The sequence below is a fragment of the Leptopilina heterotoma genome, unplaced genomic scaffold (assembly GCF_015476425.1).
Source record: "Leptopilina heterotoma isolate Lh14 unplaced genomic scaffold, ASM1547642v1 Lhet_27, whole genome shotgun sequence".
NCBI classification, from domain to species: domain Eukaryota; kingdom Metazoa; phylum Arthropoda; class Insecta; order Hymenoptera; family Figitidae; genus Leptopilina; species Leptopilina heterotoma.
In genome coordinates this window covers 2,222,618-2,236,353 of record NW_025110978.1, presented here as the reverse complement: position 1 = coordinate 2,236,353, position 13,736 = coordinate 2,222,618, and the positions used below count along the sequence as shown (strand labels likewise).

Sequence of the window (13,736 nt, the reverse complement as noted above, 5' to 3'; positions counted from 1 at the left end):
ACAATTTCTTGATTAAATAATTAAATAATTAATATTATTATTATATTTTTTTCATCATCTTAATAATTATTATTAATTGTTGAATAATTTAGTAATAATAAAATGAGTTATATTTTTCGAAATAAAACTAAAAAGAACAATAACTGACTATAATTATTATCATAATACCGGAATATTTGACTTTTTTGTGAAAAGCATTTTGAGTTTCACGGCAACTTCGCTCAGGGATGATAAATTGATAAGGAAACTTCTTGGGTCAAGCAGGATAGAGGGCTCAATCAGGGTTTGCGGCATTCTTGTCACATGGGGATACTGAAAATGCCGCATGTTCCTCTAGCTACGGATTCTATTTTTGTACAAAATATATACTAGATTTCAAATATTACTTCTCACTTTCCAATATAAAATTCGAGTCAAGTATTATCAATACCTATATGTATATAAATATTAATTTTTACTTATACTTTTTTAATTTTAACTCTTTCAATAATCTAAGAGTAATTAATTTATAACAACAGTTATAAGTTTATTTCTATTAGATTAGTGAAGTTGCCAATAGAATTTTTTTTGCTTCATAACAGGCAAAATATTAATATTACTTATATTTGATAATTTTTAACATTTAAAACTTGAAACAATATTTAAAGTATGTAAATTCACAGTTTTTCTAAGGATATTAAGCTGAGACAAAAATGAAACAAAAATGTTGCGAAGCAACATTATGATTCGTTTTTTGCCTCAATCTGATATCCTTAGAAAAACTGTGTTCTACTTAAAATTAGTGTAATTTTTTACAGAACTTTTCCTTCTCATAAAAAATGATCGTTTCTAAGATACAAAATTCCAATTATTTAGTTTATTTATTTATAATTATAAATAATTTTCATTAATTTGTTACTATTTTTCCATTTAAAATAAATAATTGATAAAATTTATCCTCTGTAACAATTTTTCATTTAATACAGTCGGCCAACAATGATGAATATCTTTTGCAAGAAACTACCGAAGGAAATTATAAAATAGAAACTTTTTTCGAAAATCAATTAGAGAAAAATGAATCGAAATTGATGATGAATCCTATACAGTATGAATTGAACTTGAAGAAAAATCCCATAGAGAAGTAATTAATTTTGTTTTTCCATTTCTATTTTCTATAATACCTACACTAGAAATAGTATTTAATCGAATTATAACTCGAAGCAATTTGTAAAAGCAGAAAAATTTAATTAAATAAAGTTCTGCTTTTATGAAACTTGAACAAGAATGTTATTTTCGATAAATAAAAAAAAATAACAGATTTTCAGTTTACGATTCAAAGTAAAAGCAAAGCGCAACAATCAATTTCTTGATCATGCTTTCACTGATGATAACAGTTGCAATGTGTATTGTATAGAGTTCTAGCGAAGCGGCTATTCCATTTTAGATTTATCTTAACATTTTCTGAACAATATACTTTCTTTTTTCCTTCCACAAATACAGGTCAATCGATAAACCAATTAACGGAAAATTGGAAGTATCGAGGAATTTTCTTGGCAACCAATATTTTAAACTGTTTAACGATATTACACATTCAGAATCAGGTTTGTGGCTAATACGATATGGAAAAATATTTCACAGTTTAACAATTTTTTTTTTAATATATTTAAAAAGATTTAAGTTTTAAAATTGTTGAATATTTAATTTTTAGTGGTAAAATTAAATTCCATCCCGAGTCGAAATTTAAGCCCTACTTTCACCCTGAATTTTCAGTGTCTATTGAGTGTTAGGAGTAGTAAAGTAGGGTCTAATTCTAATACAATTAGACCCTACTTTGACTCCCAAAACAGGCGGAAATTTGCCAATCTTCCATTTGGAGAAGCAAAGGAGGGTCTACTTCTAAGAAACCTGTACCGTACTTTTAAACCTCGTAGACCCTACTTTCATACTCCTAGACCCTACATTCTAAAAGAAAATTTAGAATTATTTTTTAATGCATTACTTGAAACACTGCAAATGCAAAAAGTACTCCAAATTCATAAATACTGATGTGTTTTATAGCGTCTATATACACTTCGTGTATATAGACGCTATAAAACACATAAAATTCCACTTTTACTCATCCCAAGTGCTTCAATTGAATCTGAGCAAATCTTCAAATTTTTCTTTTTCTAATTGTAGGGTCTAGGAGTATGAAAGTAGGGTCTACGAGGTATAAAAGTACGGTATAGGTTTCTTAGAAGTAGACCCTCCTTTGCTTCTCCAAATGGAAGATTGGCAAATTTCAGCCTATTTTGGGAGTCAAAGGAGGGTCTAGTTTTTAAAAATTGTATTGAAATCAGACCCTACTTTACGACTGCTAAACCTGAATAAGCCCTACATTTTCAGAGGCTAAGTAGGGTCTAAATTTCGACTCGGGATGATACCTTATTTTATTAATTAAATATTGATATATTGACAATTCATTTTTAATAATTAATTTATTAACTGCCTTACTTTATTAATATTACAGCAATTTATTCTCTTAATTTAATTAATTAGAATTTAATTTGATTGTCAGTAGTACAAACAAATTTCAGTCAGTAAATTCTAAATTTTTATGAATTTAAAAAAAAAATTGGCCAGTAGTACAAACAATTTTTAGGCAAATAATTTCTTGAATGCTTTTAAATCTTTTATCAGTAGTGCAAGCAAATTTTAGTCAGACGATTTCTTTGAATCTTTCTGATATTTAATCAACAAAACTTATTCATTTTATTGACAGTAGTACAAACTAATTTTAGTCAGACAATTTCTTAATATAAATTAAATTTTAATTAATTTTATAATTAATTAATTGCTAATTTCTTTCACATTTAATTAATTTTACTTTTGTTGGAAATGGTGCAAACAAATTTCAATAAGACAATTTACTCAAATATTTTTTTTTGCAGTAGTACAAACAGATTTAAGCCAGACAGTTTCTTTAGTAGTTTTAATAATACTGTAAGTAGTAGAACCAAATTTTCGTCAGCCAATTTCTATAAATGGCTATAATTTTATTGTCAGTAGTACAAATAATTGTAGGTCAGACAATTTCTAGCGGTTTTAAATTTTTATCAGTAGTTCAAATAATTTTCAGTCAGACAATTTATTGAATGGATAAACTTATAAATGAATCTAATTCTAATATCAGTAGTACAAAATAAATTTTAGTCAGACAATTTCTTGAATGCTTCTAAATCTTTTATCAGTAGTAGAAACAAATGTTAGTCAGTCTTTTTTAAATCTTTTTTCATGTTCAGTCAGCCAAACTTATAAATGACTTTAATTTTAATGTCAGTAGTACAAAATAAATTTTAGTCAGACAATTTAGAAAATTCTATTATAAAGTAGTAAAAACATATTTTAGGCAGACAATTTATTTGTTTCTGATTTTTTCATCAGTAGTGGAAGTAAATTTTAAGTCAGCCAATATCTTAGTTTTAATTCTATTACCAGTATTAAAGAAAAATTTAGAAAAATTTTCTTTGAAACTTGTTTTTAACATTATTGTCAGTAGTATAAACGAATTTCAGTCAGACAATTTTTTTACCTTTTTTTTAATTTATTATCAGTAGTAAAAGCAAATTTTAGACAGACAATTTCTATAATTGTTTCTAATTTTTCTTTAGTGGTTTTTCTATTTTTATTTCTATTTCTTAAATAGTTTTAATTCTATTGTCAGTAGTAAAAACGAATTTTAGTCAGACAATTCTTTAATTTGATTTTAATTGTTTTTTGCAATAGTAAAAATAAATTTTAGTCATATGTATAATTTTCTATATGATTTTAATACTTGTATCAGTAGTCCAAACAAATTTCAGTCAGACAATTTCATGATTGGTTTCAATTCTTTGACCAGTAGTCCAAAAACATTTTAGTCAGTCAATTTAAATTATTTTAGCAGTAACACATAATAATTTAAAGTAGACAATGTTTAAAATTTTTTTAATTTTTTTATCAGTAGTAGAAATAAATTTCAGTCAGACAATTTCATAAATGACTTTAATTCAATTATAAGTAGTAAAAATAAAATTTAAATCAGTCAATTTGAGATTAATTATTGCTAAAATAATAACTGCAACTTTTTCAAAAAAATTATTTTCTAAAATTTGGAACTAAAATTCGTCGAGACTTGTATTATTTATACAAAAAATTAGATTTATATTAAAATCGTACCAATCACTCTTTATGCATGAAGGTTTGTTTTAAAGTTTCTAATTCCCGGACCAATTTTACTTTTTCCCAAATTCTCCACTTCCCCTGTCCTGTATGGCAACCTGAATTAATTTAAAAAACAAAGAATAAGGGAAAAGAAAAAAAGTATTCTACTAAAAAAGAAATTCGTACAAATAGGCCATTCAAAAAATAGACGGCATAAAAGAAGAAAAATCAATAGTCGAGTAAAAGACCTAGATGACTCTTTAATCCGACACGAATCGAGTCAAATAATGGGTACTGTTTCATCGGAAAAATCAGAGACAATGAAAGGAGTAAATGTGGATGAGTTTCCACTGTCTTTAGAAACGTCGAAACAGACTCGACTGGAATCGAGCAAAAGTCTCATTGAAAGCAACAATGGTACAAATAGAAATGTCGATGTAACGAACATTTCTAGAGCCAAAGAATATGAAAGCAACTTTGAGAAAGATACTCACAGAAAAGAAGGTCACACGAAAAGTGAACATGAAAGGATGATGTCACCAAGGAATTCAAATACGCTGAATGAAACCCACAATGGAAAAAATGATAAAAGTAATATTTCGTGTACATAAAGTATTCCAAAATTTCTCAACTTTCAAATCAGTGAAATCATTTTTTTTCCCTATATAAATACAGTCAGCTCTCGATAATTAAATTTTCGATAAATCGAATTTTTTCAATAATTGAATTTCTTTTTTTGATCCTTAAAAAAAATTGTTGATACTTAAAACATTCGATAAATAAAATCCTCGATAATTTGTACTTTTTTATGACCCTTGAAATTAAAAAAAAACAAATATTTCTATAAAAATAAGGAATAAAATCCATTTTTTGTTTTTCCGCTTTCAGAATTTTATCATAAACAAATTCAATTGAATTCAGATGATTTTTTACAACACAGTTGGCAAAGTAGAGGGAAAAGAAAATTATTATACATAAAGGAAGAGTACAGTAACCGAAAAAATTCAATAACGTTAGGCAAAGAAAAAGATTCTGTTTGTCATAAAATGGAATGTGAAAACACTGACACTGAATCTATTGTATCAGAAAGGTGCAAACAAATCAAAGAACATATAAAAGCTCTAGAAGATGTTACAAAAAAAGATGATGATATAAAAATGCAGTATCATAGAAAGAGTAGAAAGTTACTTATTCACAAGAAAAATATTGTTCGATGTCGAAGTAAAAAAATCGATTCAAATGATAATATTTATGATGATAATGATAATAATGATGACGATGGATTAAAATACGAGAAATTTGCAAAAAAACGAAATGAAAATTTAGATGATAATTACAGAGACGCTGCTCAAGATTATGATTATTATTATAATCATGAAGATAAACTCTCAAAACCAGGTAAATAAATAAATAATTAAATAATCTACTTAATTTTTTTTATTAATTTTTTAACAAAATTGTAACTTTTTCTGGGTGTAATTTCAAACTGAGAAAAAATTTGTTTCATCCAAATAAACGATTACTTGACTATTAACTATTTATTTGGATTTAAATATAAATTTTTTGATTCAAGTAAATATTTACTTTATAATAAACAAGTAATTGGTTATTTCAACCAAAAGAAATTTTTTAATTGCATTAAGAATTAAATTAAACTAATTTATTTCCGTTTTCATAAATTTAATATAAAAATAAAAAATATTTTTTTCCTCAAAAAAAAAAAAACAGATACAAGAATAAGACGAGAGGAAATTCAATATTTCGATTATAATGAAAATTCAAAAGTGTCAGAAGAGTTGTCTCATGAATCTCAGTCGAAAATAATAAAAAAAGGTAATTTCCATACATAAAATACATAAAATATTAAAATAATAGTACAAAAAATAATAAAATATGAAAAAAGTTTTTCACCTTATTTTTGGAGCCGCTCCGAAGAAAAATTGCTCCCAGAAAAATCGAAAACAAACTATGTATTAAACTATGTATTAAAAATCATCGAATTGTTGCAAAGAATTTTATCAAAAAATTTTATTATAATAGAATTCCTTCAAAGAATTTTATTATTTAGGAAAACAAATGAATTTTCCCAAAGAATTTTATTAAAATTTTTAAAACTCCTAATTAAATTCTTTTGAAGAATTTCTTAAAATTTTTTTAAACTAATGGAGTTTCTTTAATAATTTTAATTAAAAATTTTGAAAGCAATTCAAGTTTATGAAGAAGAATTTTTTTAAAATTGAATTGAAAATAATTGAAGTCTTGCGAAGGATTTTACTATTTATAAAGATAATTGAATTATTGAGTAGAATTTTAGTATTTATAAAAATAATTGAAATGTTTCGAAGAATTTATTAAAATTTTAAGAAATAATTAAATTGTTATGAAGAATTTTATTTCAATATTTGAAAATAATGAAATTTTTTCGAGAAATTCAATTAAAGTTGTTTCAAAAATAATTGAATTTCTTTAAAAAATTTTATTAAAATTAAGTATATTCAAAATAATTGAATTCATCACAAGAATGTTATTATTTTTTTAAAATAATTGAATTCTTTTATATAAAATTTTTAAAATAATATTTTGAGAACAATTGAATTATTTTTAGAGAATTTAAAATTCTTGTTGAAATTGAATTTTATGGAAATATTTGAAAATAATTAAATTCTTTTGTATAATTTTTTTTAAATTTGATTACATATAATTTAATTCCTGCAAAGAATTTTAGTATTTATAAAAATAGTTAAATTGTTTCGAAGAATTTATTAAAATTTCAGGGAATAATTGAAATTTATGGAAATATTTTAAAATATTTGAATTCATCCGAGGAATTCAATTAAAATTGTTTTAAAAATAATTGAATTCCTGCAAAGAATTTTACTATTTATAAATTAATTAAATTCTTGCAAAGAATTTTACTATTTATAAAAATAATTGAATTTTTTCGAAGGATTTATTAAAATTTTAGAAAAGATTTGAATTCTTTCGTGACATTTTATTAAAATTTTTAAAAATATGAACAGTAATAATTAATTTTGTATTTAATAAGTGAATTTTTTAAATTTTAATTATAAAATTATTAAAAAAATTTATATTTGAAAATAAAAAATGTTGTAATTTGCATAACAAAAATAAATTCAATATCACGTTCCGCGCGCTAGCGCGCGTAACATTTGCTAATGATAAATAAAGAAGAGAAAACCTATAAAAACATAATAAAATATTAATAACAGATTTATACATTTAAAAAAAGAAAAATTATGTTTATTATGCTTTTATAGATTTTCTCCTTTTTATTTATTTTTATATATTTTATTAAAAATATTATTTTCTTCTTCCAATTGTTATTGGTAAAATAAAATTGGTAAAAAAATGTTATTGGTAAATTGTAAAATATTTTGTTTTCGATTTTTGCCTTCGGAGCGGCTCCAAATATAAAATGAGATATTAACTATATTTTGTAATAATATCAATGATATTTAACAATATTTATATTATTAATAAATAATTTGTATAAATAATAAAATAAAAATTACTATAAATTATTATAGAATATTATATTAATTTATATAGAAAATAATAAATAGTAGATAAATATAGTAAAAATATGGTAAAATTATAGTAACAAAATAAGTGATAAATAAAATATAATAGAAAATATATGAATTGTCAAATTGAAAATCAATTTTGAATTTATTGAATTGAAGTTCGTAATAAAGAGGCCAAATATTTTCAGATACAACATCCAAAAAGAAATCGAAAAATGACGATTACCCGATTAAAAAAAATAAACAAAAAATTGAAGACGAAAAGCAAGATCAGGAAGCAAAGAAAACAGGGAATAAAATTCCGAGTGAGGAATTCATTGGCAACTTAAATATTCCGGACATTTCCGACAATCAAACATTAAATGAAACACTAAGTGAAAATTCTCTAAAAACCAATAATTTGCCAATTAATGGTGCAATAGATCGTGACAAAAGATACGAGGACGAGGACAATACAAATATTCGCAATTACGAAAAATCAAATGTGGACAGATCATGGTAAAAGAGAAATTAAAATATTCGACAAAAAAAATCTCTGGGTGAAAAAGTAAAAAAAAAGAATTGAAATAAAAATAATTCTAAATCTGTATTTCAAAAAAGAAAAAAAATTTCATCAAAATTTACGGGGATGAAAAAATGATAAAAATTGTTATTATTTAAAAATTAAGTTCAATAGTAAATAAATACAAAAAAAAGTTTTTAATTTCTCCGAAAAATTTATTTGGCGAAAAAACTATTATAAAATTTATTTAGAGAAAATAAATAAAAACTATGCACTGAAGAAAAAATTTATTTTATTCAAATAACCGATTACTGGACTATTATCAATAAAAATAATAATAATGATTCTATCACTCGGTGATATTTTATTTATCAATAAAATATTTACTCGAATCAAATAATTTTTATCTAAATAAATTAAATGGTATTTAAACTAACATTTTCAGTATTTAGAGTAAATATGAATTGAATCATTTAATTGACTCAAATAAAAATTATTTCATTCAAGTAAATATTAAATTGATAATAATTCAAGTAATTACGGTTATTTGAATCAAATAAATTTTTTCTTCAGTGTAATTATATTAAAATTAAGTTAAAAAAAAAATTTTTTCTTCAATTATTATTTACGGGGAAAAAATGTATTTATTGATAGTACAGAACATCGAACAGGTCAGATAAATTGTCTGAAAGAGAAAATAATGTTTTAAATGAAGATAATGAGGACTCGAGAAAAATCATATCCTACGAGCCAATTGAGTATAATTTTAAAATTCAGGGAAAGTTTAAAACCAAAGATATAAGTGACTTTTTAAGTAACGATCTGCCATTAGAAAATAACCTGTTTGCTCATCGGAATAATAAGGATTCGCTGAGCCCGCGAAACAATAAGAAAGATTATAAACCGCAAAAGTAGGCACATTACTGAATTCGCACTTGAAATTTTATTAATTGTCTGTGAAAATCTTCTTTGATTAAAACTTTATTCTTTTATATTATATATAATCGTGGCAGACATTTTTGCTCATATAAATTATCAATAAAAATTATATTTGATTTAAATAAACGATTACTTATCTATTATTAAATCAAATAAATATTTATTAGATATCGAATAATTTTTAAAATCTTAAATATTAATTTTCAATTTTTAATATTTTTATGACAATTTTCAATATTGGTTCAAATAGAATTTATTTTATTTAAATAAAAATTATTTGATTCAATCAAATATATATTTGATAAGACAAGTAATCCATTATTTTGAATTAAATAAATTTCTTTCAGTGTATTGCATCAATAGAATTTTCGAATTTTGAGAGCAAAATTTTTTTCCACAGCCGCGGAAAAAAAGTTTTATCTAAAACAGCCATAAGTTTCACTGGAATAGCGATATGTTTCTCTAAAATAGAGAAAAATTTTCTTATTCCAGTGAAACGTATCGCTGTTTCAGGTGAAACATTTTTTCCGTCAGGCTCAAAAAATATAAATAATTATTTAATATTATTAATATTAAATATTGCAAATCTAGATTAAAAATAAATAAAATAAAAATAATATTAATAATAATAATAATAATAATTATTATTATAATTATAATAAATTATAATAAATAATTATGAATTATTACATCGAATGAATTTTTAATTTTCAGACAAAAATTAACAATGAATTACAAAAATGGAAAGGAATATATTTATGGAAGTTTTAAAAATAATTGCAATTTAAAGGATGAGAGGAGAAAATATTCCATTAAAGACAATCGACGAAAGAATGCAAAATTTTCAACACCAAGGTACAGTATGTTTTTCTCCTACTTTTCAGAAATCCGTTACAATAAATTTTAATATTGTTTAAACAAAGAAAGAAAAAAAATTATCAATTATCCTAAAATTAATCGATAAAAAATTTAATTAATTATTTAACTTTTTGAATATCCATCAGTGTAGAAATAGAGATGGAAAATCAGAGTGAAAAGCAAAGAAATAAAATTACCGATGAAAATAATTATAATATTGATAATGAAATTCCGGAAACAAAAGGTACCGAGAAAGTTAATTTATTTATATATATATAAATAGATAAATAATTGCCAATAAAATTTTAATTATTCCAAAAACATAATTGAAAAATGAAGTATTTAATTAATTTTGAAATAATAAAAAAATGTAATTATTTAATTAACAATTAATAAATGATATGCTCATACAAAATGAGAAATAAAAAATGTTTAGCATGCAATAATATTAGTGACTCACCAAATTCTTTGCAGCAAGTAGTCCAAAAATCTGAGTTTCACTCACCTGAAATAAAAATAATAATAAAACATATTTATTATTTATATTTTATAATAATAATTTTCTAAGATTTTAATTTGAAACCTTTCAAAATTCAATTATTTCTAAAAATTCACGTTATAATGCTTTTAATATTCAACTATTATCTAAAATTTTAACTGAAATTCATTTTTAAATTATTGAATTCTTTTAACGAATTTTAATAAAATTTTTAAGAATAATTACATTTTTCGCGAAATGCAATTAAAATTGTATTAAAAATAATTGAAATTCTAAGTTTTATTATTTATAAAAATAATTGAACTTCTAAAAAGAATATTGTTATTTACGAAAAATAATTGAATTATTGCGAAGAAAATAAAAAATTTGTAAATAATTGAATTCCTGTAAAATTAACTATAATAATTTGAATTTTCTTTTATTCATTCACTTTTTCTGTCCCTCACACTCTGAAGTTGTCTTTTGTTTATACTTTAGTTTTTTGTTATCTTTAGATACATTGTATATTATATTATTATGTTATAATTATTTGTATTTTATAATTAATTCAAAATTGTAATGACAAATAGAAATCATCAGAATTTTTTCCACTTCTTTTCATTAAAAGACTAAAATTTTGTTGAATATTATTTTTTGTCAAATTGAAATTATGCAGATTTTTGTTCTTTACTTCTAAACAAAATTAGAAAATTGTTAAATTTCCTGGGATTAAGAAATAGAAAATTTATTTATTTTGCATTATTTTTGTTTATGAATCACAATTTTTCTAAAACAAAATTATTATTTTGTTTTAGAAAAAAAAGAAAAATATTTGCACAATTCCTATTTTTAATCTTATTTTGGAACAGGATTTTCCACAGGAATTAAGACATTCAAAAATTTCAAATTTAAACCATTTTTAAATTAAACAATTTAACTTATAAAAGTATTTGTTATAAAACATGAAGATATCGATTGCTCCGAGTCGAAGATTCAAAGTGATCGATTTCTTCATGTTTTATAATAATTAAAGATGACCAAGTAATAAAATCATTATTTTATATTATATAAGAATATTGTTACTGTAACTTCATCAAAATTATTTTTATCATTTTAATTCAATTATTATTTTCTACAATTTTAAATTATTTTTTTTTTAAATAATAATTGTATATTCCTTAAAAAAAATTTATTATTTATGAAAATAATTAAATGTTTACATACAATTTTATTAAATTTTTTTAAATAATTGAATTCGTTTTGGTAAATTTTATTATAATCTTAGATATTAAAAATCATTGAAATTAGAAAAATTTTTGAAAATAATTGAAATTTCTCCAAAATTGAATTTTTTTAGTGTTTTTAACAAAAATTTTTAAAGTCTATTATTTTTAAAATTGCTAATTTTATTTAGAAAAAGCAGTAAGAAGTTAGCCGCGCACTTTAGCACGCGAATTGTTTCTAGTTTTTATTATTTATGCAAAGAATTAAATGTTTGCGTACAATTTTATTATAATTCTTTTTTAATATTTGAATTCTTTTGGAAAATTTTATTAAAACAGTAAATATTAAAAATCATTGAATTGAGGAAAATTTTTGAAAATAATTGTAATTTTGCAATGAATTTTATTATTTATAAAGATAATTGAAATTTTGACCAGAATTTTTTTTAATTTTTGAACATAATTCAATCTCTGCAAAGAATTTTATTACTTTTGAAAATAATTAAATTTCTGCAATCATTTGTAACAAAATTTAACTAATTTCAAAAGATTTTAATTATTAAAATTTTTCAAAAATCTAAGTTTTTTAAAATTTTTAATTAAATTTCTCTGAATTCCCTGACCTGTAACAATCCTGCTGTAATAATACCTAATAATTATTGTTATGAATAACGATTATTTTTATTATTATTATTATTATTTTTATTTTTATTTATATAAAAGTAAAACTAACAGTAATAATAATACAATTAATAATAGGAATAATAATAATAATGAAGACAATAATGCATTTTCAGGAAGTAATTATTCAGCTCTTAAAATTACGGATGATATGTTTAAAGGGGGCGTCGAACAAAGCAACATGACAGAGGAAAAACCATTAAACGAGATAGATCCTTCGCAGAAAACTGCTGAGTGGAAAGTTATTAAAGTACGCAGGACTTCATACTTAGAAATTCTAACTGATTAGCGTAAAATCGCATTAATTTTCTTCAAACTAAAATCAAAGTTTATAAGACCTTTGAAAACTAAAAGATTCGTGAACAATTCTTAAAGTTGGGTCAAAATTTCTCAAAAAAATAACAAAAGTTAGTTGGACAACGAAAGGGGGACTAAGCATTATTATTTTTTTTTTTTTTCATAAACTATTTCTTTAGAAAATTATAAACTTTCTATTTTTCTCTTAGAAACTTTATATATTTTAATATAGTAAGGAAAAAGCAGTAAATAAAAACTAAATGTCCTTTTTTACCCCTTTTACCAATTTAGCGCAAAAAGGACAAGAAATCACTGAAAAAACACAAGGCGAAAAAAAATAAAGAAAAACGATCAATAATAAATTCTGAAAATTTAATTCAAGAATCATACGTGGATTCATTAGATTGGATGAATGATTTTGATAATGACAGAAAAATAAGATTAGGAAGAACTTTGAAAAGTTGGTTGAAAAAAATAATACCTACATAGTAAAGAATTAAATATGTAATTGTAATTTTGATCAAAATTACGAGAAAAAAAATACTAACGACAATTCTATAAAAAAAATAAAAAAAAATAAAAGTTGTATAAAACAGTATCAAAATTTGAATAATTCCTACAATTTACAATTAATTCCGATAGATTCTTTGATCTCTGTTGCAGAAAATACTTCCCTTCTGGAAATAAATTCGACAAATATTTTCACTGAAAAAAGTAAAATTTATGATTCGATTCAAAATTTAAAAAATTTGCAATTCATTAAAAATAACACTAATTCGATAAATATGAGAAATAATTCTAATAATTTCGATATAATTGATTTTTAATTTAAAGACAATTTGAAGAAGAAGAAGAGAATAAAGAGAAACGTTTTAAAGAATTTCGATAACGGATTAAACAAAACCTATCAGTTTAGTCGTAAAATAAGAAGAGGTAGTGACAACTATTCCAGTATAAAAAATACTAATAATAGTAATAATTGTGAAATTAAAAATAATGAAGCAACGGAAATTTCTAACAGCAAGGTACAAATTGTTATTAAATAACTACTA

General features: G+C 22.4%; 1 protein-coding gene across 8 annotated transcripts in view; it reads left to right on the top strand.

Moving 5' to 3' along the window:
- Positions 1–12,638, top strand: part of LOC122503709 (suppressor of Mek1-like) — a 188,939-nt gene extending 176,301 nt beyond the window's left edge. For all 8 annotated transcript variants that reach the window (XM_043614369.1, XM_043614364.1, XM_043614368.1 and 5 more), the window contains 6 exons: positions 4,354–4,752; positions 5,050–5,559; positions 5,890–5,994; positions 7,895–8,204; positions 9,862–10,002; positions 12,504–12,638. In XM_043614369.1, the coding sequence (XP_043470304.1) occupies positions 4,449–4,752; positions 5,050–5,559; positions 5,890–5,994; positions 7,895–8,204; position 9,862 (1,230 nt within the window). In that variant the 5' untranslated portion in view covers positions 4,354–4,448 and the 3' untranslated portion in view covers positions 9,863–10,002; positions 12,504–12,638. The remainder of the gene's footprint in view (positions 1–4,353; positions 4,753–5,049; positions 5,560–5,889; positions 5,995–7,894; positions 8,205–9,861; positions 10,003–12,503) is intronic.
- Positions 12,639–13,736: the final 1,098 nt, after the last annotated feature.